The following is a 27,768-nucleotide window of genomic DNA, read 5'->3' on the forward strand; positions in this document are numbered from 1 at the left end:
GCTAGTAGAGATATCCGTGAATGTCAAGATTCTACAGATTTCAAGATAGGTCCGTTTTCAACAAGAAATGCTGGGTAGTTATGTAGCTTTCCTGTTAAGGACTAAGTATAAAACTAAGCCTAATTTATAATTTAAAATAAAAATCTGTGTATGCAAAATGTTTTAAATGTTTTAAAAATGTTTTCTAGAAATCTGCTTGTCAGTTCAGAACTTTCTCCTTTGCCACTACAAAACTCTGAGCGTTTACCCAATGAAACTTGCATCTTACCTTGAGTAGATGAGTGAAGCCCATTTTACCTTAAGGAAAAAAAAAGGAGGGGGGGGGAAGAAAAAATTCTACCTCTTGAGCCAGTGTTTCTCCTCTTATGCTACTGACTCAGGGACGGTAGGGTGCAGGGGTGCGCAACCCCATGCAGCGCTACAGGCTTGGGGAAGAGTGGCTGGAAAGCTGCCCAGCAGAGAAGGACCTGGGGGTGTTGGTCGACAGCCGGCTGAACACGAGCCGGCAGTGTGCCCAGGCGGCCAAGAAGGCCAATGGCATCCTGGCCTGTATCAGCAATAGTGTGGCCAGCAGGAGTAGGGAAGTGATCGTGCCCCTGTACTCGGCCCTGGTGAGGCCGCACCTCGAACACTGTGTTCAGTTTTGGGCCCCTCACTCCAAGAAGGACGTCGAGGTGCTGGAGCGTGTCCAGAGAAGGGCAACGAGGCTGGTGAGGGGTCTGGAGAACAAGTCTTATGAGGAGCGGCTGAGGGAACTGGGGTTGTTTAGCCTGGAGAAAAGGAGGCTGAGGGGAGACCTCATCGCTCTCTACAACCACCTGAAAGGGGGTTGTAGCGAGGTGGGGTCGGTCTCTTCTCCCAAGTAACAAGCGATAGGACGAGAGGAAACGGCCTCAAGTTGTGCCAGGGGAGGTTTAGATTGGACGTGAGGAAAAATGTCTTTACTGAAAGAGTGGTTAAACATTGGAACAGGCTGCGCAGGGAAGTGGTGGAGTCACCATCCCTGGAGGTATTTAAAAGACGTGTAGATGAGGCGCTTAGGGACATGGTTTAGTGGGCATGGTGGTGTTGGGTTGACGGTTGGACTCGATGATCTTAGAGGTCTTTTCCAACCTTAATGATTCTATGACTCTTTAAATCAGTGGGTGTGAAGCAAGATGCTCTTTCAGGAGAAGCAGTAAGAGCTATGTGGATAATTAGGGAGGGACTTTCTCCCCTGCTGTGGTGTGGGAACATGGGCAACAGCTCCAAATCTTACTCTCTGAAGTAGAGTTGAGCAATTAAAACCAGACTGAAACAGGATTTGGTACCGTTTAAGCAGCTTAGAGAGAATTTGAACTTCTTCCCCAAATGGAGGTGAAATTTCTGCAGTTAACCAGATGAGTTGGAGCTGAGTGTTGCCCGCCCTCCCTGTACTAGTGGTAATGTTTCATATTCATCTCCTTACTCTCAGCTGGTCATCACTCAGATGTTCACAGATCCTCTGTAGCGGGACACTGGGGTTTAAAAACATAGAACAGTTATCTCAACTGTCATATTACCTAGTGCTCTGAAAATTACTACCATCAGTACTACCATGACACTGTAAGTTTTTGGTATCTAACATGACAGCAAAACATGGTAAAGAAAAATGTTTGAATGACTTCTTGTACGAACATTTTTTATAACTTATATATGTCCTAAATACTTTAAATTGTTTCATAGTCTTAAAATCAACTTTAATACTATTCATTCAGATGTTTTCAAAAACAGATAATTAGAGCTTTTGCAGTAGCTAAATACTGCCAGGTCCAACTTTGGGGGGGCAGGGGGACACACGTAGTCCTGGAATTAAACACACGTCAAGCACGTTCTTTTGTCGACCCCCAAACCTCTTGAACTTGCACTGTTTGAAAAGCAAGCATAACTTCATCTGAACTTGATGGTTTTTAAAAAGTAGCCAGGAATCCTGCATATAGTGTGGCATCACTTAGTGACAGGACTATTTTGTAATTTTAGTCTTACTTTATTACATTGAAGTTGTGGCCAAACCTGGTTCTGCTGTGCAGGCGGAACAAGTTGTCATCCGAAGCCGTAGCGATTTAGGGGCAACAAAATGTTTTACTCTATATCTTTACCTAGGAATGATGGGTATTTCTTAGTGGCTGTGGCTGAGAAAGCCCTGTAACTTTAATGCTGATGCAGATCCATTTTATTCACCCTGATTCGTGTTCGTGTTTCTTCTTGGTGTGAAAACCATCTCCAGCAGAGGCTGCTTTTCTATTGGGTGCATGGACAAGTCATTGTTCTTCTGGACGTTGTTAAGGCCTCTTCCTTTCATTGTCTGTACTCTGCACCGTCTCAGAAGAGTCACCAGAATTGCTTTCATCATTACCATGGCAATAAACTTTCCTACACAGCCCCGAGGGCCGAATCCAAATGGTTGGAAATAGCGTGAAGGAACCTGCACAGAACAACATGAGGAATAAACTTTAAGACAAATTTTTCTTCATGACAGTAGCCAAAATTATGATGGAAATTGGTAGTAAATATATTCTGAAAAACTTCTGGAAAGAATCTCTTAGGGGCAATTCCTTCTTCCCTTTACACTGAACAGCCCTCCCACCCAAGTCAGGCCGAAATTCGGAGACACCGGCAGCAGGTATGCCATTTTAAATGCTAAGGTAGCAGGGAATGTAAAGTTAAGCAGTTGAATTCTGACCGGGTGTTTCAGTCCGTTCATCCTGTGAAATACAGGGATTTTACCGCAAGCTGTGAAATGGAGTGAAGCTTTCGCTCTTTAATATACATTAAAGTTCATTTTAAAACTTCTTCAGAAAATGTTCATTATAAAGCTCATAAATGTCTGAGATACAGGCTGATGCCTTGTCTAAAGATAATTATAAAGCCATACACCTACTACAATTGTCATGAAAAAGCTAGTGTTCCTGAGAATTAATTTGTCATAAAATGTAACGTTGAAAATTTTATTTGATATCTAATAGAGAGATAACACTTAAAATGACGGTCTCCTGACCTATGAACTGAAATGTGAAATGCAGGATTCCCAAAAGTGTTGAAGAATGCACAGCCAGCTTCTGCTGCTTTTATTGACATTGAATAGATCAGTTATCCAAAACAGTCCCAACAGCATGAATAGCACTGCTAATAAGGTACAAAGGTACTTGTTACGAGTAAGAAAAAGCAAGTCTGGCTATAAATAAATCATTTTTCTTCATCTGTGCAGCTTGCTTCTTAAAAAGTAAGATATTAGCTGTGTTCTGACTTCCTATTTAACCCAAGAACAGAGTAGAAAAGGTTGCTTTATATTAAATTATCTAGAAAAAGTGTCCTTTTTTCTCATTTTCAGACTGAGAAAAATGTTTTCTGTTTAAATTTTTTCAAACTGAGCTGTACTTTTTGAAAAATGATAGGTAAATACAAGTGTTTATAATACAGAGCAAGTACAGCAGCTGGCAGTACAGCACAATGGCAAATGCACATCCTGGGAAAATAGAAAAACGTTTAGATTCTAACAATGCCATCTTATCATAAATAATGGTGTGGATCGCTATTTGCTTAGAGAACTGTGTGCAAATTGTGCCTGCTAGAATAATTATGTGGCAAACAGAATGCATCAAGTCAGATAGAAAATGTGTGGTTAAATATTTGGTCAAGGGGAAATATTTTTAGTAGCAAAGTGTACTTATAAAATAAGCAAGAAATGCATTTTGGTAGAAATACTTAGATTGAAAATAATGGGTGGCAAAATGGAAACTATTCACAGTGAATAGTTGTTTCAATAAACTTAATCACTTTCGCTCTTCTTGAATTTTCTACAGTGACTTTTTTCTTGAGCTGTTGGTTTTAATCCTGGGTGCAGAGTTTGCTATGGGTAATCAACCAGCAGTTTAGAAATGTTAACCAGGCGGTCTAGTGCGCTCATTTGTGTGTGTGGCATACGTGGTACTCCTAGATTTTTTTGATAGGAAAAATGTAAAACTTAGAGGTGTGCTTCGGGCTTGAACATTCATATCTTTTGTGTCTTTATTTTCTTAATTATTTCTTCAGGTGTTTTTACTAGTAAGCCCATTTTTGGTGTATCAAAGTGGGTCATCTATTTATTTCTTTAAAACTGAAATTACTGTCCATGGATGCTTATGTGTGCAGCTGCTACATCTCAAAAGAAAAAAGTTTTGCCAGGTAGTAACATCATTTCCTAACTTTTTTAGGTAGGCAAAATGAGAAGTATGACAGCTGTAGAAAACATTAACCTTTTATCTTCAACCCCATTCAACTTCAGTATTTGATAAGGCACTAGAAAATGTAAGAGAGAGCTTGCATACCAGGAAAATGTGTGCATCTATGACAGTGGGCATCGGTTGGCGGGTGGTGAGCAATTGCATCGTGCATCACGTGCTTTGTATATCATTATTATTATTTTATTTCAATTATTAAACTGTTTTTATATCAACCCAGGAATTTTTTCACTTCTACTCTTCCGATTCTCTCCCCCATCCCACCGGGGGCAGGGAGTGAGCGAGCGGCTGTGTGGTGCTCAGTTGCTGACTGAGGGTTAAACCACGAGAGATAGTAAGGCTAACATTCTGCAGTTGAGATTCCCTTCGTAGAACTAAGTTGATTATACCCTCCACTCTTGCCTGGCTATTTATTCCAGAGATCTTTCTAATTCCCTCACAGGAGTGCTAACCAAACCTTAATATGTCATGTTTTGTGCTCTCTGTCACAGTATCTTCTGCTTCTACGTGCGCTGGTTAAACAGTCAAAACCAAGGAGTCAAACGTGCCATAGAATCAGTCTATTTTCTTTCAATACAGTTTTTTAATCTCTCCAGGTGATTGTTACTGAACAAATACAGTTTTGCAAAACAATTTGTTTAATAGTTAATCAGAAAAGCAGAGGTCTAAATGAAAGTAAATAATCTGAAGGATGATTTACAATAGTAGGGGATTTCAAGTAGGAAAAAAGTTCCCATATTGCTTTTGATACAGGACTCGGTAACGTAGACTAAAAAAAATTCTAGTTCTTTTAGGAGTTACATTCTAACTTAAATTGAAATGCTGTGCTGAACTGGGACTGAATTACTCCACATTTGCAGCTTTGAGTTGGTTAAAACTTAGGATTTCCATTTTGGTCTATGAAAGATGTTTATTTTTATTTAGGAATTAAAAAAAAAAGAAGAGAGAATAAAATGGGTGCTAGATTCTCAGTCTCCTGGGAGTTACTATACTGCTTCACCTCTCCAGAGAATCCTCCCGTGGCCTCAGCTCTGTGTGGTACTGCTTGCGTGGCTCTAGCTCCCTAAAGCCTCTCTATTTTGTACAATGTCAGGGGATATAATGGGAATGATGTGTGTGTCTTAAAAAATTCTGATTAACTTTGTCATCAAAATTAAGATGTCTGGGAAAACTTTGTTTTCAATATCGTAATTATTTTCTAATTAAAAGGCACTTTGATAGGAAAATATCTGCCCAGCTTTAATAATAGTAATAAGCAGGATGTATAGCTAACTAGGTACTTAGACAAAGGGAAAACAGTCTTATGGTCTCAAAGTTCTAGATCAGAATAAGAGGAAGATATATTGTCAATAAATACCACCCAATTTCCTGTAAGAAATAAGATAGAAAACTTACATTTTTCTCAAAATTTTCAAGAGAAAACTCATTCGGCTTTGGGAAGAATTCAAGCTTATGCATACGTCCGATATTGAGAATAATGTTTGTCCCCTTTTTCACAGGATAGCCGTCAATTACATCATCTTGTAAAGCTTTTCGCATGATCAAGTCCACAACTGGCTGGTATCTCATGCTCTCATAAATAAAATTCTCCACGATTTTTAAGTTTGGCATGTCATCGCTCTGTATGTCTCTGTCACCTTGAGGAAGAAAACAGATGGTGAGGAAGTTGGTTATGAATTTAATAGCTTCATTGTACAAATACCAAAACATTTTTGGAAGATTCTCAGTTCCTGAAATGGTAGGAAGGATCCAACAGCTTTTAAGTAGTTTTATGTAGCCTTACATATTCGGGAAATCTGGTATATTGTTCATCAGCATAAACCCTAGTTTATTAATTTATGATCTTCTCCACCTTACCTTCCTCTTAATACATTATGAGTCTTTGTTCTGCTTTCTTGTCAATGACAAAACTCTGAAAGTCCTTCCTGACTTTTGTGTGACTGAGAGCAACAAGATACAGCAAAGAAATCTTCTGAGAGCTGACAGCAAATGGAACCTGGGAGCAGTCTGCAGATGGGAGGTAATGTAGGGACCTTAAATTTTCACCACGTAATTGAGTTTGGCTGGATGTACAGCTAGGTCCTGCTGTGGCCTGACTGACTATTTCCGCTGCCATGACTAACTTCATCCCGGCTTGATTCCATCAGCAACAGTACCAATGCCACGATGTACTGCCAGTGGGAGCCTTACTTTAACTTTCAAGGCACAAGCAGTTCAAGAACTACAGGCTGACCACTGCAGTGGTAGGTTTTCAAGATAAAAGGCAGCTTTGCTACCCCGGTTGGCCATTTGCTTGAGGAAAAGGCAACAACATTCTACTGCCTTAGAAATCAAGGCTATCAGAAAGGAATAGGGAAGATGAATGAGTGAGTACTCAACTCTCATGAGAACAATAAAATAAGGTTTATTGAAAGTACCTTAGAAAAAGAGTAACTGATTTGTTACACACTTTCCAGTGTTTAACTGACCAGAAGTAAATGTTGAATAAGATGAAATTAGTTTTCATATTAGTTCAGTGTCAGGCTTTGAATGAAGTCTAGAGAAAGGGAAGAATACAAATTTGGAATATCTTGATTGTGTTTTGAATAGTTAGTAATTAGTATTTAAAGAGGAGACCAGTTTGATATCAAAATGGATGACAGCAGAATATAATTTTAATTTTCTCTAATCTTTCCCTTCTGCAGTCATAGTGAAACTTAGGCTCTGTACATACACAGAGAAATATTGGTGATTAGAAGTATTTGAAATGGGTGTCCCCTTTTGCTATTTCAAGGCAACTGGAAGATAATTTCAATGGAACTTACAAGGTGAGTGATGATTTGCACTGCTGTTGCTGAGGAGCGAATATAGCGCATTCTTTCTAATAGATTGTCAATTCTGATGATTCCTATGTGAATTTATCTTACAAATTGCTCATCTTTCATTTGATCTTGAATAAAATCTTTTATATATAATGGTAGTTCATATATTTTACAGCAAATGCTTCTGTTAGAAGAAAATACTTAGAATTTTCAGCCTTTGAATAATCAAAATTAGATCACTGCTGAAGCACAATTATATTCCCACATCACTGACACTGCAGCTCCTGCTTACCCATAACGGTTTCAATTTCTCTCATCATCTCCTCTTCCACTGTGGGGTGCTCTGCAATCAGTATTAGCATAAAGAAGAGAGTCACAGACAGAGTATCAGGAGCAGCAATCATCATCTCCAGCACACACTGGTTCACGTTCTCGGCAGTCAGATCCCCTCTGTTCTGAAAAAATTGGAAATGTGGGGGAGAATGTTGATTGTTGAACTCTGCCAGCAAAGGTCCTATAGCAGTAGAATGGGAAGGACCTACAATATCTGCTTTAAACAAAAGTAAAAATCTTGACAGTCTTTCTACCTCATATGCTAAGTAGTATTTGGTTTTTGTCTTTCAGAGAAAAACAGAAAACTCATGTTTTGATGGGTGTGTATTATCTTACAGAAAAGCGAGAGTTTGTTCTTAGCTCAGATTCTTATTGGTTTATTGCCTTTCCTCACACAGTTTGTGAGCTGTCAGAGAATATACAAGATAGGATATATACATAGCATTTGAAGCCTTTGCAAACAAAAGGCAATACATCAAGATAAAATTCAGGGGTTAGGGGAAAACTGGAGGATGTGCAGGGATAGATGCACGAGTTTTAAGGATGTTGTTTAAGCTGTGAAAAAAATCAGGCAAGCAGCTGTTCCCCAAAATGCAAGTATTCAATGTTTGAATCGCTGTTAGGGACTCCCCAGAACCCAGTAATTTGTATCTCTTTACGATGATATGACTTTTGGGTGGACACATGAAGTTTAAGTTGCAAAGCCTGTGTTGTTAGCGACAGGAAAATGTCAGAAAAATCAGTTAGCTGTATTTTGAGTACATTGCCAATACCTGTGCAAAAATCAACTGGGATGCAAAATCCATGTGTTCGTCCAGCTTTTCAACAGTGGAAAGCATTTGTCGTTTCTGTTCTATTAAAATTTCCATTGCTCCTTTCAGATCCTTGCTGAAAAGAGAGATAAAATCCAACATATTGATAAATGTCTGCAGACTTTTAGTATTCAATAGGATATGATTAGAAACGTAGAGATTATACCTATAAAACCATCTAAGAATGGCAGAAATAAAGTATTCCTAAAAGTAGTTATATGGTTCTCTGCAAAAGCAGTAACACTAAGGGAAGGCATATTTTCTTAAGTAATTGCTTGTTAGTTTGGACTCAAATCTTACTCTCTTTTTACAGGCTAGACTGAAAAGGATGAAACTATGTCTGTATCTCCTATTGATGAATAGAGTTTTTAAAGATTTAGTAACATTTCCAAAGAATTTGTTTATTTCCTTCTATTTTAATACTGTGTTTTATTACTAATAAAATGAACTTAAAGAACATGAGGGATAACTTAGAAAAATGTAGATAAATATTAGAAAAATTGTAGTATCTTGATGGTAGAGTTGATCTAAATTTTCATATTTAAACAGTCAGCAATACTGTGTCAACAGTTTGTATTTCAGTAGTGGAAAAAAGTGAAGTCCAACAGTTTTTTATAATTTTATTTGGGATTTTCAATTAGCTATAGATTTGAAGGCAATTTTTTTTTTTAAAGGATTTTGAAAAGTTTTTGACTGAAATCCTCAGGCTTACCATTTGTGTTTGTTATTGTTGGGATAAAAAATTTGACTGGGTTTGTAGGGGTAAATGCCTTTAAAACTTCAAATCTGGTAAAGTTCTCATTATTTATAACATTTTTTTTTTATGTATTAGAAATAGAAAATGGTCCTTTTTGCCAACTTTATCAAAACAGCATCGGAAGTCATCATATCCTGGGGTGGTTCTTCTCATTGCCTTAAGTCCAGCAATCTTTATCTTTTTCTTTTTTTTTTTGCGGTAGAAATTTATGAATATGTCCATTTTAATGGGATTGCTTTTGAAACATCAATATTTGCCTGCAGGGGCTTTCTAGTAATAACTGGGCCACCACAGTTAGCTGTTATTAGAATCACAGAATAAAGCAGTAATCAGTGCCATAATAAAACTGGCAAGGAAATGTTAGAGAAGGTAAATCTTGTGTCTAGCTCATAAGAGAGTTGTCAGTTACTTTAGATGAACCTCCATCTTTCCCTTAAAGCCTGTATGTTATATAGCACTATCAAAACAGTTTATTACACATTCTTCATAAGTAGTAGTTTTTCTCACTAGATGGAATCCAAATCCAAAATGAACAAACTGATTGCCAGTTCTTTTTATAGCCAGTCCTCTTTTGGCAGAAGACAGCAAATGAGATCATAAAAATAGAGGAGGCATTTCATATTTTTGCAAAGAGGAAGATGGCAAAACATATTTGTTACTTATTTAGGAAAAAAATCCTTGAAATGGATTCTCATGCTGAGCACCGAGTTTTAACTCAAACATGAGTCGTCGACTCAAAAATGCACGTTGAGGGCACCAATAAATAGAATTATGCTCGGGGTTAACTCTTCTGGGACAGTGCCATGGATGTAGACAGGTTCTCTTGTTTTGATGAACTGTAGCCTACTATTTGACTGTCCTCGACTAGACAGCAAATGTCACTTCACCCCATAGGATGGCTTTTCCTTGTCTGTTTGAACTGAATCAGTGATTTCAATTTAGTTTCACATTTGACTGGCGTTAACTAATATTTTGGTGAGTAAACTAGGGCTGAATAGCCAAGGGCTTTAAATCGTCCCCTGAGATCAGCCGCTTGTAGCATCAGTGGCAAATCTTGTTCTGTTGCTATCTTGGGTCTGCAGACAGGGGACTTCAGCCAGCCACCTTTGCAGGTTTCACAATTTATGCTCTAAAAGGCAGAGGAAAACATCAAGGAAGATCTCCTTCTGAGAAAGAGTGAATCTTATGCAAATAATTTGTAAAACTGTTGATACTTACACTGCCTCTTCATATTTCTTGCACAGCCAAGAAATCTTAAAAAAGATGTCGGGCTTTAATAAAAGTGCTTGCCAAGCATCAAAGTAGTTCTGAATCTTAAGTACAATGGCACTTTCTGAAAATAAATGTTAACAAAAAGCAGTATAAAACATAAACCTCGATAGTCAAATAACACAAATGCTTCAGAAAAATTAAGAGTAAGGCCCTGTTCCCTACTCCGACTAAGTTCATGGGGAATTTGATAAACAATTGGGTTTAATATGTGGTAGACAGCATTAGGAAACATTTGTAGCACACTGTAGAAAAGGTATAGATCTTTGTAAAAACTCCTGGTAGCTAGCTAAAAGGAGATAGTGGTGTGTCAACCACAGCCAAATAGTCTCCCACAGGAGAGCAGAAGCAGAACTCTTGCAGCATATTGAAATGGGATAATTCATACATCACGATAATGTTATTTCTGTCATACGGCTTTGAGGGTGAAGAAATCACAGAAGACAAATTGCCAGGTGAACTTTTCAAGGCAATCATTTAGTTTGGAAAGATTTTTGGATTCTTACATGCATGTAATATTGGGATTGTACCAACTCTGCATAAAAATCTCTTTAAATGGTACTATTTATTAAGGTGAGTGTGACAAGCTAAATGCATATTTTTGGTCATATAAAATTCTTTTATAACTAAAATGACTCATAAATCAATTTCAATTAATTATATGGTGATACAAGAGTCTGCTCTTGCTCTGTTTTCTGAAACAAAACTGCTGAGTGATGTCAATGAGTTTTCCTTGGACGTGCACTTTAGATGCATCATAAGGTATAAAAATAAAGCTGTTAGTACCATCCAGAGGTATCCCGAGAAAAAGCTTGTTAGATGTGTCAAGCATGATCCGTCTCATAAGATTCAACACATTGATGTTTCCTACTTCAGTGGTTACTTCCTCTAGTTTGTCCAGGTGATCAATTGTTGATTCAACACAAATTGCTATCATACGCACAAGACCAGGACCAGACAGAGCTGAAATACATGTGCAAAATGATCAAAAGATTGGTTAACTTGCATACCTTATTTATAACTTATCAATTGGCGATAACGGTGCCAGTAAAATGTAAAACGTTATCATGTGAGCGACTGGTATAAAATCATTCTGAAACTTACTGATGTACCATCTTTTGAAAGAAAAATGCAAGCCTTCTGAGTTAAAATGGCAATGAACTCAAAGCCCAAACTTTCCTTGCATCCAGCCACTTTGTATCTCAGACACACGTTTTATGCTAGGTTCATACCACGTTAAGGAAAGATATTTGGCATCATTTGTGCTACCTTTCTGCGTGGGAGGGTATCCATATCCTCATCCACGTTACAGGCACTGTGGATGTCCTGTCTCATTTGCCTGCGGTGACACTGGGTGGGGAAGATAGCTTGGGGATTCGTGGGGAGGACGACGGGAATTTCTGAAAACGTGACTCCTGGGTGCTCTTAAACAGCGCGGTAGCTCTGCAGTAAGCTACTGGCAACCTGTAATGTCGCTGTGGGCGTACTGAAGCCCAGCCTGGCAGTATGCTGCGTGTGAGCCTACCTTAGCCTGTCCACCTAGGAACAGTGGAGATAGTGTCATGACGGATTTATTGCATTTTAAGAATTCAAAAGCAGGGGTCAGTTCCACTGCTGTGTAATTTGGTGGGATTTTGATAGGCTCCAGCTGGAGTGCATTCAGGTAATTTTTGAATGACTTTGGAAATCTTGCCCCAAGTAGTCTCTTTAAATTACTTTTCCATACAAGGATTGCTGTAATTGCCTCAAGGACATTATTTTATCAAATACATGTTGAGAGGGATTGTATGTTTGTAATTGAGAAGAGAGGAGGTCTGTTCTGTAAATAGAGAGAACTGGTAGTTCTAGGAATAAGTAGAAAAAATTTTTTTTTCCCTGCCATCTTCAACCAGTACAAAGCTGCTGATATTCTTCAATAGCAAAATCATGTAGGAAAGGCCCAAGTTGTCATATAGGAGCACAGATATATCAACAAAATAATATAGAAAATTTCAACCATCAGATAATTAATTTATTTTAGGTGCTGCTTTACTTTCATTTTCAGGTTCTGGAATCATGTCACAAACTACTGCAGTCTCAGCTGGTGAGAATATTTTCTGAACTGTAGAGCTTGCAGAACAAGTGTGGCAGTTTTGCTAGGAAGGCTGTAAGATCATTGGAAGTAGCTAATTCTGATGATATGCAAATACTGAAAATTTTCAATTTGTGGAAAGAAGGTGAATCAAAAAATTGCAGACTCATAAAATAGTAACACTGGAGTTTGTTTATGTAATTTCCTATTTGATTTCAACCTACTGATATTAATTGCTTCAATCTTTTTCTCTGTTACTACATTGATTCCTAGCTTATTAAAGGGATTAATAAATAGTTCTGCTGTGCAGATCTTCTAAACTAATTTTGAAACTAAAGCACTTTTTTGCCATTAGAACAAGACAGAAAAGTCTTTGAACTCAGTGGAAGCTGGGGTAGGAACAACCAACTACACTTATGGAAGTGCTGGTTGAGCTAATGTAAATGCTGGACTTGAAACGTAAAAACATTTAAAAACATGGCTTGTGGGCATCATTTAATTTTGTTTTAATTGGATGAGATTAAGAATCTGCAAAACTACTTCAGGACCATTTCAAATAGCATACCAAGCAGGAAAAGTGTGAAAGAACATGTGCAAGAAAATATTTCTATGGGATATATAAAGAGAACTGATTTCTGTAATTTAAGCATGCAAAGGACGAACAGCATTTCAGAAAAGATAGTCTGTGTGCTACAGTGATGCAGTGTATTAATGCACACTAATTTACCTTTGGTGAAAAAGGGTCGAATTTCTTTCCAGTGTGCTGGGTTGTTATTAAATATGATCCCATTTTCATACATGCCGATGCACTGTAATCCAAGCTTGCTCCCAAATCGCGAAACATAATGCCAGTGTTTCATTACATGGAACACACTTGAGGATCTGGGAAAGAAATGGGGGGGGGAGAAAAAAGCCCAAAACAAAAATGCTGTTTCATAGATTGTACATAGAATTTTTATCCTGACGTTTTATAGTTGCTCTGAAGTGCTGACTCGCATTCTCAATTTAGCAGGAAGTACAATGCTTGACGTTAACTGTTGTTCCTTTTACATAATTAAAAAACTTGATGATAAATGCCTTCAGAATGCATATTTAGAGCAATAATGTATTCCGTTCAGACTTAAAACTATTTTTCAGTTAAAGTGCAAATGGTTACCAGAAGATTTTAATCTGAATAGTGCGTATACATAGAAACACGTAGATATATAAGATACGCTCAGGCAATGACAAATGTCAGATATTTCAGAAGATGACGTGTAAAATATTTGGCAATTGATAATTTCATCATGATGTGTATTAAATTACAGCTATACTGCAGCTATTTGGTCATTCTCAGACACATACAGAAAGCATAAATATACGTGCATCACTTAAATATGCAGCATCATAATATGATGATATGTGTGGGATAAATATTCCTAAATAGAAATGTTAAGGAAATCTGTGATATGTCTAATGCTTTTTACAGCTGACAAGGTTTATTTACACAAGCTGGCAAACAGGTTGTGACCAGCGTTATTGCTCTAAGATACAATCTCCTTTAGAGGGAGCTAGTGTTTTAGAAATGTTGGCGTGATGAAAACCTGATCAAATGAAATCCAACAAAAAGGAAGAAAATCAGAACAGAGATTGAAACAAAACAATAAGCTACTTTCTTTACCACGTAGCATACTCTAGGGACCAAATCCCAGACTTCTTACGTGGGTTGGTTTATTTTTTCAGTCGGGCGAAGTAAATGGGATTTTTGCTATTGCTTTCGGCAGTGCTGGGTTTTCACCACAGTTCTGCATGACCAGAGTGTTAACAGTGAGATGCTGTATGGTACAAATAGACAAACATGGACTAAGGATTGGAGTTAAAACAGGGAGGAGTGTGTGTGCAGGTCCAACCTTCCAAGGAACTCAGCATATTCTCTTTCCTACACTTCCCCATATCTGCTCTCTCTTCTGATTTCCTTAAAAGTTTTTTTGCACGTCAAGGAACATCATCTGTATTTTCATGAACACGAAAAGATGGTGTTGAATTATGACAGCTGTCCCCAGGAATGGAAAGAAGCTGCAGGAGGCTCATTTTGCTTCCCTCCACTCCACACATCTACACAGGAGACACACGATAATGTTTTAAGGAAGGATTTTGACATATGACCTTGTATAAACAGATTTTCCTTATGAAACCATTTCATAAGTCCTCCAAAAAACATCATCTGTTGTAACCAAGACTACAAGTCCTTCTCTCTGTGCATTAGCATCTCAGTATGGTTAGATTTGATGGTAAGAATTCAGATGACATTGGTGGAAATAGTATACTTTTACAGAACTCGAGTTATGTTTAGTTTTGCAATGAATTTATGATCCACTGAAAACTTTTTTCCTACATTGTTGTTTAAAACAAACAAACCCTAAGTACTAGTGCTCTAGGTACTGTCAATGTTTTTAAGCAAAAAAAAAAAAAAGTCTGAAAAGTGATGTCATGACTGTAAAGTCTGATGCAGCTGTAGCATTGTTTATCAGCATTCCTGGTTTGTCTCTGATGAATTGGTAGTACAGAAAGTGGAAGACAGCAATAAGAGCTCATAGCATTTTACGTTATCAAAACATTATAGCACAGTAGTTGATATTTATAACACCTATGTAGGGCAGGAATGTGAATAGTTTTCCTGTCATGATTACCTCTTTTTACAGAGGTAAAAACAGAGATGAAGCTGACTTGCTTCACGTGGCAAATCCTGTGACAGTCGTCCTCTACACTACATTGTCTTTCAAAAGCTTTTAGATAATGAATGCTGAGTATGGATTGATGGATATTGCTAATAAAAAGGTTGTGATTCTTTATTGATTACACATGGTAAACATTTTACTACTCTTTTTTTCATGGCATAACTCATAAGCCTCCAGAAGATCCAATGTAAGAAGAAAGCAACCATCCACTGGAGCTAATAAAATGATAGGCTGTGGTTTAGCATTATGTTTAATACTGTGTATAGTCGAAGTCTATGAGTAATCCCATTAATTGGAGTGGAATTACTCCTACTCTTATAACGCTGCATTTGCTTAATTAACTTGCTGAATTGGAGCCATAATCTTCAAGCATTACTCCCCTTTTAAGGAGAAACTTAAGAACATAGTAAACTAAAACTTGGCTTAATCCTGCATTGCAGTCAGTCTAGGTTCCTGTATGTAATCCTAATATTAAATGGAATAGTAAGAGAGATGGTAAACATTTTTTTAGGATTGAGCCACAGTGCTTAATCTTCCTTTCCACGAAGAAAATGAGAGAATTCACATAGACTTCAATAGTAGCGCCTTTTTAAAGAAACAAAAGATTAGAAAAAGGTCTGTGAACCGCAGGAGGTAAAAGGTTTATGTTAGGATAATTTTTGAAAATAATAACAACTTCGATTCTACTTTAGAAGAAAAAGTAGCAAAGAGGTTGTAAAAATATGAAAAAGCTCTTCATGTTATTAAGGATAGAAAATAAGGATTTACTTGCTAATTATAAACGTTTCTTCACCGCTGATCCAAACTCTGACAAATTCTCCATATGTCTTATTGTAGTAGTTGCAGGCGTTACCTACTCCCATCCAGAGAAATCTCCCATGTGAAATGAGGGGACCGATTCCCATACAGTATCCTGGCCCTAAGAAAAATAGGGTAAGAAAAGTGTGGTCTCAGCAGTGCTCACTGACAAGAACATACCCTTTTGAAATGAGCTTTTTAACATATGACAGTCAAGGTCTGTTGGGCCCTTCACATCTACGATCCCATTCTGAAATTCTGTCTTAGAGAAACTTGCATCTACGTTGTTGAAGCCTCACTTAATATCTGTGGAAGCCCATAGTCCTTTCAATGTACGTACAACTAGTGACATTCATTACCTCTTTGTACAACTTCAAACTGCTGCTTTGAGATTGCTTACATTTGGAGGGACAGTGGCTAGATATCAGAAAGAAGGAATGACCTAGAGAAAATGCATATGGCTTATTAATTTGTGATTTTAACAAATCCTTTGAGTGATTTTTTGTGTTGAAGTGTCATAGTAACATCTACAAAAGTCAATATCCCTTTGATGTAATTAAATGTAATTAATTACACTTCTCTTAAAGTCATTAATACTAGAGTGAGAAAACATATTTAAAGGAAAAAGTATTTTTACTGCTGTGAACTTATGAAAACATGATTAAGTAGGAGCTAAGAATGGATTAATAAGCATTTAGTCAACAAAGTTCTCAACTAAATCCTTCCACTGTAACTCAGCACCAAATTTCCCTCTTAGAACAAAAAAGAGAAAGTGGCGAGAGCAGGAGAGAATTTGCCTTTAATTACTTTTTAAAGGATGTTTCCTTCTTCAGGGAAAGCTTAATTTGCCCCTTTTGTCTGTAAAACATAAATCTAACCCCATAAAACAAAACAAATCGAGTACTTACAAAACTTTTGTACACTGTTTAAAAATGTAGAAGTTGCTTACGGCTCCACCGTTTACTAATAGGAATCACAAGAACCCAGATTATTTAAATACCTGTAAACTTAAAGCATATTAATTTAGTTCTGTCTTCTTGTTGATCCGTTCAAGCATTCAGATAGAATGCATAACCTTCTGTGAATACTTTTCCCTGTTCCCTAACTTTGGAAGAGTTTTAGCATATTGAAGGATGTTTGGCAAGGATCTCTTCTCAGAATTTCATTCAGGTGCCACTGAATTGGTTTAGGATTATTCCTGTCAAACACCTTCGTGAGATGTGTACGCTGTTCTCATTCATGCGGTAGGTCATTGCATTGCATCTAATGAAAAATAGGCTGAATCAGTAATGTCTACCATAAGCCCCCAAAACATTACAGAAGGGGCCTCTGAAAGGGGAACCGTTTGATGTTCTCTTCTGGAGGGTCTTCAGTGCCAAACATGGAGAGAAAAATTGATAATTACTAAAATCTGAATAATTTCCTAGGTAATAGTTTGTTTCTAGTAAAGACAATTTAGAAAGCTTTAAACTTAAAATACGTAAAAAGTAGTTTATAATGCACATGAAAATATGAACTTCTAGAGTTTGTAAAATGGTATTATATCTTTCTAACATATACATAATAAAGCAGAAAACTAAATGTTGTATATTTATACAGCCAAGCCAGGGTTATTATGGAAGTTCTGAGGTTAAATAGAGCCTTCTTTCTTTTATCAGTTATTTTAAAAAGCTGTATTATTTAAACTGAGTCTTAGTAAATTTTGTTGGCATACAATCATTATTCAGCATTACTTTCTCACTTAAATTTGAGAAACAAACAAAAAACATACTCTGACAGCTTTTAGGTGATACTATAGCTAAGTTAATTTACCTGGTATTGATGAAGTTTCTTCGTGATTCCATATTAGAAACAGAAAGCACATGAGAATGAGTATGGGCACTGTGGCCACTGGCATCGTCTCTGGTACTAGGCTGGTGATGTTGTAGTGCATTGGATTCAGTGTTTCCAATACCATCTTTTCCGAGAGATTCTGCTTTGCTTGAGAGAGAGAGAGAAAGGGGAAAGAAGCAGAGTTTTTCAAAGCTCAGCGATCTATTCAGCTTTAGTCGGTACCTCTCAACCCCTTTGTAGGTCTTGTAAATGAGCAAATTAGCTCTTGAGGTAGCTTTATTTTATAATGAGAGTGACTGCCTGGACTGCTTGCCAGGACAAGCTACATCACAAGTCGAAACAGACATGCAGCAGACACTCTTTTTTTTCTTGGAAATAACAAAGCTTTTCTGACCTTGATATTGAAGCATAGTTTTGGATACTTTGGCTGACAGACCTCTTATCTCTGATACTGACTTGGCTGCCAAGACTGAGGTTTACTCCTTGCAAATTTCTAACCAAAACACAAGAAGTGATACTTTCAGCACATGTGGAAGCACTGAATGAGTTCACTCGCGAGCTTTTATCTCTGTTACTTAGCCTTTTTCCTTCCTGCATGCCCGTAATGCCAGTCCTTGAATTTCCAGAATAACTATGTTAGTTTTTCATGATGCAGATAGAGTGTACCCCAGGTTTTTGTCTGAAACAATGTATTTTTTTTTTATTGTCAACCTTTGAGTGTAGTATAATACATTGCATTTCTTTATGGTTCTCTTGCTAAATACTTTGAAAAATATAGTGTATGCCATACTGAATAGGATCATGGATTGTCTGGTACCATATTTTTCCTCAGGCAGTAACCAGCACTTGGCACAGGAAAGAAAAACCAAGCAAATGGACAGGTCTGTTATGCATAGGGGGAGTAGAACGATTCCTTCGAAGTAGTTTTGCATGTTCTTGACTTTAAGTCATAAAATATGAGAGGTGATTGTACCTGAGAAGGAAGATGTTATTCTGTGAATGAGAACTCATATAACCACAGAAAGACACTGCTTGCATCTGCACAGTAATTTATTAATAAAACACCTTAATTCTGCTCTGACAATAATTAAGAATAGATTTGCTTTGTTCCTTCCTGCGACAGTATTTCAGAATTGAAGGATGTATCTACTTAACAGGAAGACTTTGTTACTGTTTACTTTCAGCAAGTGCTTTCTTGTTTATCTTGTGCTTTGGTCTCACGTTGCAGAAGAAAGTACAGCTTACTTTGTAGTACCTGTCAGTGCTATGATTATGTTAAACTAAGCCAAGAATGTCATAGATGCTTTCTAGATAGGAAGAAGGTCGGTATTCATGGTCGAAGTAGAAAATGCATAGAGTACAGGCAAAACCCTGGGGAAGGGAGCAAGCAGTGGCTCAAAACCTTGCAGGTGCATGCAATGCTCCAGTATTTTGGGGAATTGCTACGCAAGGCTTCTGGTATTGCTGTGATCCAAAACGACCGTGACGCAATTCGCCAGGTGACCTTTTAGAAACATGCGTGCTATTCCAACAGCTAGCAGCACACCTCTTACGAGAGCGTCCGTGTGCGTATCGCATCTTGTACACGGTCAACTGTTGTACTGTCTTGCATGTTGTGAAAAATGTTTTTGTAATCACAAGCATTTTTTAATCATGTGATGGTATTTATTAGTTTCACTAGTGTACTGTTGCATGCTAATGATGTTTGTTCAGTACAAGTAAAAATGCTAGCTTTAAATTTCCTTGAGTACTATTTGTTACGACAATAAAAGCATGCCTGCACGTATATACAAATACCTTTATTAGTTTCAGTCCCTTTCGCTATATGAGCGTACAGCATTATAGAAGGAAATAACTACACTTAGGGCATATAGTTTCACTTTTTTGTTGCTTTCTCTCTGGATATGGATTAACTTCATCTTTGTACTCCGTTGCCACAGATAGGCTCTGATGTTCGTTGTTTTATGTTGGTTTTTTTAATCTCCAAAACATTCTGGCATGTCTGTACAGTAGTTTCTCTGCCTCATTCCCTATGACGAGAAGTATGTAGGTGGTTATGCATTTGGGTGCTATGAAATAAACACACCTATATGTACAAACGTGTATCTATGAATATTATCTCTGTAGGTTAAGCCGTGCTAGAGTTCAAGGTGCTCGTATCTCTGCACGGTGCACTTTGCAAGCATGAGTCTCCCCTTTTTATTTTCTAAAAAATCAACCCTGAGTTTTGATCTTGCTCAGTTCTTAGTTATTCACAGCTAAAGCTTATCTTTGTCTTGACAGAGGAATGGAGGCAGGTTTCTATCTTTTCAAAATATACAGATTGTAATGGATTGGGTTTTAGGTTCTAGACTACCCCAACTTCATAATTTTATAATTTATTAGTAAAAGAATAAAATCTCTTTTGCTGTGCCATGATATCCAATACATCAGTGTGCACCTTGCTTTTAGATTTCTAATTTTTATATCCTGGATCATGCTCTTGTGTAGATAAAAGGTACTAAAGGCACTATATTAAATTTGAATCCTTTTTATACTCTTGAACTGATCTGAAGCAGTCTGTCTTTTAGTCAAAGTGGCTCCTCAAGCTCTTAAAACAAGCAACGGACATTTCTTGTATTGAGAAGTTCTTTGCCTCATTTCGATGAGTATGATCCAAGCAGACTTTCAGGGTTTGCATTTCTATTGCTTTTTTCATTGCAAGAGCCAATTAGACCATGAAAATTTCACCTTAAAAATATTTCAGCTGAACTGCTTGTCCTGCTTTTACCTATTGTATTTTTTTAAGAATTGTCCATGGGGTAAATCACTCCTAATAAAACCTCAGCTGAGTAAATTTTGATAGCAAGTAGTCACTGAATAGACTGAAGAAGTTTAGAAATGGAACAAAGCCAGAGTACCCCTTGTGCATGAAAGAACCTTTCACTCTTCTTGCTCATTTTGTCTTGAAATCTTCTAGAGGTAATTTTCCTTTCCTTGCAGCTGGTTGAGGTATGTGTCTGATCAGAGGGATTTGTTGGTTCTGACTGTTACTTATATGGCGGAGCGGGGACGGGGATGGGGCAAAAAAGCTTTTAAAATCAAAAAGTGGGAGGGAAGAGACTTATTATAAGGAAGTGCTTTTGTGACAAAGTAGATGGATGTGCACAGGCTGCCTGACCTGACAGTAATTGTGGATCTTAACAGCTGGGAAGGCGTCTGCCAGCAGAGGGCCCTTTAGATTGCTGATCTTTAAGTCTTGACTATAAACTCTGAGAAAATTCTAGGTTCTGCTAAACGTTTTCTTACAAAAGGTGACACGATGAATGATGACAGGGTCCACAGTAAAGAAGAAAGTCCATATATCTAAAGGACAACTGTCTTGACCCCTTTTCTTCCAGTTGGAGCTTTGTACTTAATGACTGTGTCAGTAAAAGAGCAAATTATGTATCATACTATAGAATTGGAGCTGAAAATTTCTGATAATTTTGAGAAGGAGCTCATAAAACTGCCTGAAAACTCTTGAAGAACCTTTCTTGAGCGCTGGAATTCCTTCCTCTGTAGTGGTTCATCTGTCAGGAGGAACATGGGGAAAAAAAATCTGCTAGTTGTTACAAATCCCCAAAGGTTAGTGACCAATATTAGCAGCACCTGAAGCAACTGATACAGGTTTAACTAAACAGTTTGGAAAAATAAAATTTTAAATAGACTGATTTCACACAAAAATAAATCTATTGGCTTATATAAGCCCAGTAAGTCTTTATTTTTCCGGATAAAATGATGTAGGCTTCCTCTCTTTCTAGAAGCTGATTCTACATATTGCCTGTTTTCACTCAATTAAGATTGACAGTTTTGTGCAGACTGTAACGGTTCAGCCTTCTTCATGTAAGTATGCAGATAGCTTTTGTTGTGCATTTCACAACTGGAGGGCTAATATCTAGGTAGGCAAGTAGTGGTTTTCTTGTATTTGTTCTGTGGATGCTGCCTGAACGTGCAGCAGTCCAGGAGGACAGCGGCTCATGGTGTCTGCGCTGGTGTTTTAGTTTGTATCAGGGGTACGCTTTGGTAGCAAACCTTCAGATGATTCCTATTCCCGTGCTTCGGTACGTATCACAGAGCATGCAAACTGGGGTCTTTTTGGGTGGAAATAAATCAGGTAACGTACTCCAAAGCTGTGTCTCGTGCACACCAGCTTTTAATGGGGATTCAAATGACAAAACCAGTTTAGATCTATAGTGAAGTGAACTCCCATGAAACGTGTATAGTGTAGGGAATGGATCATCACCAATGGTTTTGTTTTACGGATCTGCTCCCATTGTACCACAGTGTTTGCCCATGTTGATATAGCCTAAAAGGAACACAGAACCTCTTGACAAATAAAATAGTTGGTTTTAATTAGTTTTAGGCATGCAACTATCTTGCTGCATTGGGATTATAGCACTTAACATAGGATGAGAACTGTCTCTGACTCTTAACTGCATGTCAGATCTCTTTAACAGAGCTCGTGCTGAACAAGTTCCATACAATTATTTTAACATTGCCTTCAAACTGGATTTTATTGCAAAGTCAGAAATTATTTTCCTAGCTATTGAATAAGAAGTCATATGTGGGACTACTGTAAAATTAGTTGCATTTGCGTGGAACCTATTGTAAGAACCACTAAAAAGAATCTACTTTTTTGTTACATGGTTACATTCCTTTTAAAGAATTAATTAATTTGAAGTGGATAATTATCACCAGGAGTACAGCATGTGTCACATAAGCCTTGATAGGGATTTTCTTGTTCCCTTGAAAGTCTGTGGGGTTTAAAGTTGAGAACACATCAAAAGACTTTTTTAAACTTGAGAGTGCATACCATTCCTTGTAAACTGAGCTGTACAATTACTCTGTAAGCATCGGATTGCATGTTTAGCGTCACCCTGGAAATTGCTCCCTGATATTCTGTGGTCTCTTCTAATGCTGTAATGCTCTCAGGATGCAATGGGGATGTCACTGAGAGATTTCCAGCGCAATTTATTGGTCAGCTGATATTGTGTTACTCTTGCTGCGACAGTCTTTGTCTTTGATTATAATATTTTTTTTCTTATTCATTTTTCACTTGCTCTGAATCTGTGCTTTAGTGATCTGATCCATTGCTCCAGGTGACATCCGTCTTATTATAGATGGTTTCATTTGCAATTACAATGTGCAGAGCAGCTTTTTTAAAGTCAGGTGTTTATATTACTCTGCTTTTGAAAGCAGGCTGGCTTGTTTAGGTCTGTTTCCTACTTTTAATTCAAACCTCTGCAACTCAAAAGAAAGATAATTATGGTAAAATGTGACCATTAGGGAATGAATACACTGCATATGGTTACCTTTTTCAGTCATTTCTAGAGTTTGAGTCAGTGGGCTAGAATTTGTGTAGTCGTAGAGGTCTATCACATCTAATTACTATGGCAATGTATTCTAGCAATGTTGAATGATTATTACAGCCTTGTAGACTAATCCTGTACCACTCACTATGAATTCTAATCTAAATGGCACTTATAAATTTATATCTGTTGTTTAGGTTAGAGGAGGAAGAAGAGGGAAGGAAGAGGTGACAGCTTTCAGCAGAAGCTTGGAAGTGGGAATTTAATAATGATCATCCTGGCAATCTAAAGGGGCTCTTGATAAATAAGGAGGAGGTGGGAGCCCAACATTGTGTCAGAGGGCAAGTGAGACAGAAATGCAGAATGTATTCTTTCAACACCACAAAATCACGGATATGTTTGTACTGTGAGATAAGAAAGATCGTTGCATTTGATGCCTCTGCTATTATTTGGAATTGTGGTTTTCTTAATTTTAGTGAGCCTTCTTATGACAGTGTTACCTTGTTTCACAGCTGAATAGGATCTATCCCTAGAGCATGTTTCTCTGAGTTTTTAAGCTCTGTCAGCTGCCTTCAGTATCACTTCTAAAATGCTACTGCATCTTTGTTGTATGTTAGTGGTGGCCACCAGTGGCTCATACACAATTGTAAACGATACTTGGCTTTTCTTATCTGCCTCAGTGGCCACAGAACTCTATTTCTTGTCACCCCTCCTACTTGAAGTTTGCAAGGTGCAGAGAAGGTTTGAGTTGCAGTACTGTTGTAAATGCTGACATTCCTGTTGTTTGGAGTCTGTCTGGTCAATTAGTTTACTGAGCACCAGCTAGTACTAGCATGTGTCTGGGACTTAACTGGTCAATGCAGATCGAACCCATTCACAGGGAAACAAATGTGTTAAAAATATCTTCTATGAATGTAGGACTCTATTTGAATATTACTATTTGGATAACTGTAGTAAAGGCAATGCCTCTTTTCTGTGCCTTTACATGGTGGCTGAAACCTTCATTTTGTGAACTTACCGTCTTTGTGCCTGTCATTCCAGGTCATCTACTGAGATATCTTTTGGGTTAAATCAGAAGTTGTCACGTATCAAACAGGGAGTCATTTACACACACATTTAGGTATCATGGAGGAGCCATCTGAAGCCGCTATAATTTCTGCAAGGTGGTAGTTGAATAGGAATCCTACAGGCTGCTCTTCTCCTTGTGATTTATGTAAATGATTTTTCTGGTACAATAGAGCTCTAAGTCCCGCCTTTAAACATTCCAAAGGAGTTAATGAATCCTTTTAGTGATCCTTAATGCCAAAGATCTGACGTTGCTGACGTATAACCAAGTACTGACCAAGATGATAAATTATTGCTGAAATGGCTAAATGAGCTTTTTATGTTGTTATTGACCATGGACCTTAGTGAGCTTCCAAAATAAAGTATTTATAATATACTGTCAGGTTGGTTTGGATGTTGTCTTTGGGACTAGCCAGTGAAGGTTCTGATATTCTGAAGGTCTTGATTTGACTGTATCCTTCTAGAAATTGCTAGTTACTTTAGATGTCTGTTCAGAGGGTGAATAGTCACATCCTGAAAAATCATTTTCCACTAGTGTTAAGCCTTCAAAATAACTAGCCAGTCGTAGAACCACGATTGCCTGTAGTGAGCAAGACTTGGAGTGATAACCTGCTCTATGTAACTAAAAATTTGGTAGTCATCTCTCTCCTTTCTGGCCAGTATCCATACTGTTTTCTTGTAGCTATTTAAAAAACATGGATGTCTGAGGCAAGGTACACTACGTGCTTCCCAAATGACTGCACAATAAGGGTTTCTGCTTTCTGAACAATCTGTAATTATATGGTGATTTTTATTTCAGAAGAGGAACGATCTGAAATTAGTATTTGGACTATGTCCCCTTCTGCGGTTTTAATTGCAGTCTGATGTATGATTTGGAAAAATAACTTGCTAGTTTTAGCACCTTTCACAAAAGGTCTCATTGTTGCTTAGGAACCAACATAATGTCCATGAAAAGTACTATCCACATTAGATGGTAAAAGGTTTTCATCTGAAACATACATCTCCTGAAGCAGAATAGGTATGTCAGTGCTTGTAAGGCATCAAAAAGAGCTATGGAGATATGCAAACTTCTGCAGTACTGGTAAGAATATATTTTACTGCCTGTCTACCTCAAAGTTTCCTTAGAACACCATAAGCTCTAATTAACTCAAAACTAACCAGAAAATGAGTTCTGCATAGACAACTGAAATTTCTCTGTAACATGCTTTTTATCAGACTTCCTCGTTATGACTGTGGCAAAGCAGACCTATATGAGGAGGGTTTTTTGTATGTAGCTACCATCGGTTTGCTATTACTACTGGGTGGGTGGTTTTGTTTCTAATTTGGCAGACAGAAGGCAGCGCGCTCTGCCATAATTACGTCTCTGCTGTAGTACTTTTATTGCTAGCAAATACTTTGACCAACTTAAGCAAAAAGTTAGTTGACACAGAAGGGACCACTCTAAGAAATGTAAATAAAACTTTTTTTCCTGGCTGTAAATACCAAGTGTTCTATCAAAGTAGGTAAATTAATCCTGAAGAAAATTTATCTGGGTATTTGAAAAAAACAAGACTAAGGAAGAATGCATGACTATTCTCAAACCATTCTTCCTGCAAATGACTTTATTAATCAGAAATAATTATTAACTAAGATGTAGTAGCTTAAAGAAAGATAGCACTTTTCCATAGCAAGCACCAACTGAGAGAGATCAAGCTGTGATAGAATAAACAAATTCTCTGGGTCAGTTCCAGACTTGTTCTACCTAATGACCCTTTTTTAACCTCACTCATAATCCATTTTTTTCTCTGCTGTGACAGTTATGCTTGGAAACATTCTTTTGTCCAAATTCACTCACTTTCCAACTAATTCTACATTGCTACACGTCATCAACAGTTGGCAGTGTCTATTCCATGCTATTCTACCTTAACTCTGTCGTGGTACACATCTTTGCATGAAATGTAGTGAATGGAACAAAAATCCACCTTAGAGTAGATAGAATGAAATCAGAAACCACAGAAACACTGAACAGGTTTGGTTTCTTAATCAGTGGAGCCTGTACCTATAAAACCTAAAAAGTTTTAGTATTTCTTGATGTAATATGAACAGTTTGAAAGGTTGAACGAAGTGAGCACTTTCTAAGGATGACTATTCAGCAAGAACATTGTGCCTTTTTTTTTTTAAAGAAACTTTGTAGAATACTTACAAAATATATAACACATTATTGTTATTTTAATACCAAGGATTTGGTTTAAGACCTGCAGATTTTCTACTAAAAAAATAAACCTCTATTTAGGTAGTGACAACATATAATTTACACAAAGTTAATTACAGTAACTCAGATCAAAGCAGCTCCAGAAAGCATACTTCCCACTCAAAAACAAAATAAAAAACATTTCTGTAATGTCCTATTCACCCTGTTTGAAGAAAAATGCTAGAATATGAATTAAAAATTTACCTGCGTCCTCTTGTTACTTCTTGATTTTTATCGGTGAAGAGTGCTATCTTTGTTACTGATGTGCTCCTTTTAAAGATCTGAATAGGTTTTCTGGTGATCACTCTGTGGCATCTTTTATGCAGGTGCTTCTTGTTGCTAAGAGATCAGTTGCTTAGAGATGGAAGTTTGTTTTTTGTAATAGATCAGGGGCCATTGCTATTGAAAAGAAAATTTTGTAATTTTATCTCTACAGCGCAATGTATCTGCTGCAAAATAGCCAATGATAGAGATACACATGCCTAAAGCTGATTAGAATTGTAACTGGAGAGTAAAACAGGAAAGCAAACAAAGTTTATAATTCTGTTTGGCTCTGAATATCAAGGAAAGAGATTTGTCATTTAACTGGAGGTGCAGCTAGCAGAAATTATATCAATTCTTAGCATATCTAAATGTATTTTTAATTTCCAACAGAAAGGAAGAAAAGTCCAAAAGTTTTATTCTAAAATTGGGATGCACAAAGTTGTCTAAGCTTTTGTAAGATACAATCCTGCACTGACATTGGAAAGGTCTTACTGACCATCCTATATATTTTTGTATATACTGTTTCCTTTATATTCCCAGTTGGTTTGATAACTCTTCAGAATTACTACACAAACTAAAGGCTTGTTCCTCTACTTTGTGATGCTTCTCTTTTTTGCTCTAGCTTTGGGCAACTTGAACAAACTTAACTTACGAAAATCCAAGTGTTTCAAGAACTGCATTAAGCAATTACAGGAGACATTAAAATAATGACCAAAGATCTATAGGAAAAGGTGATGATGTTATTGAAAGATGAGACTAACACAGAAGTACGAATAAGGTACTCATGCCTGTTACTTACTGTTTTGAAACACCAACAGAAGTCTGAATTTTCTCAATTTCTGCTATGGGAAATCCTTAGCTGACTCAGCTGCCTCTTCTATAAATTTACCCTTATGAGTCCAAATAGACTGTTTTGTGAAATAGGTCAAAATCATCTTTTTTGGCTTAGTGCTCTCAAGTTTAGAAAATCCAGTCACTCGAGTCTGTTTTCAGCAAGGCTGTGTTATGTCCTCTGGCAGTAAGACACTATGCATCCTTGTCTTTCACTGTCGGGCCACAAATGTAAAAGATTCCCGTAAAATGTTTTCATTCTTCTTTTTCTGAATTCACTCAAGGCTTTAGCATTAGCATTTAAAAGGAATAAATAAAACAAATTAGAACACTTTTAATAAGAAAACCCATCTAATGGGTAAAAGGGTCTTATATCTAAAGGACTATGATCTCACTTGGAACAAAAGGTATTTAAGAGT

At 37.3% G+C, this 27,768-nt stretch overlaps 1 protein-coding gene across 1 annotated transcript; it reads right to left on the reverse strand.

Moving 5' to 3' along the window:
* Window positions 1–1,606: 1,606 nt before the first annotated feature.
* Window positions 1,607–26,514, reverse strand: CYP19A1 (cytochrome P450 family 19 subfamily A member 1). Its single transcript, XM_076348688.1, has 10 exons — window positions 26,459–26,514; window positions 17,609–17,776; window positions 15,767–15,917; window positions 13,009–13,163; window positions 10,997–11,173; window positions 10,160–10,274; window positions 8,146–8,260; window positions 7,332–7,494; window positions 5,634–5,875; window positions 1,607–2,443 (listed from the first exon to the last, which is right to left on the reverse strand). The coding sequence occupies exons 2-10, from the start codon at window positions 17,751–17,753 to the stop codon at window positions 2,192–2,194; spliced, it is 1,515 nt and encodes a 504-aa protein (XP_076204803.1). The 5' UTR covers window positions 17,754–17,776; window positions 26,459–26,514; the 3' UTR covers window positions 1,607–2,191.
* Window positions 26,515–27,768: the final 1,254 nt, after the last annotated feature.

This window comes from Aptenodytes patagonicus, chromosome 10 (genome assembly GCF_965638725.1).
Source record: "Aptenodytes patagonicus chromosome 10, bAptPat1.pri.cur, whole genome shotgun sequence".
Taxonomy (NCBI): domain Eukaryota; kingdom Metazoa; phylum Chordata; class Aves; order Sphenisciformes; family Spheniscidae; genus Aptenodytes; species Aptenodytes patagonicus.

Coding starts and splice junctions, on each gene's coding strand:
- CYP19A1 (XM_076348688.1), bottom strand. CDS start 17,753: ATGGTATTGGAAACACTGAATCCAATGCACTACAACATCACCAGCCTA. Junction 13,164..15,766: donor GAAACGTTTATAATTAGCAA/GTAAATCCTTAT, acceptor TTTCTTTCCCAG/ATCCTCAAGTGTGTTCCATG. Junction 8,261..10,159: donor AAGAAATATGAAGAGGCAGT/GTAAGTATCAAC, acceptor CTCTCTTTTCAG/CAAGGATCTGAAAGGAGCAA.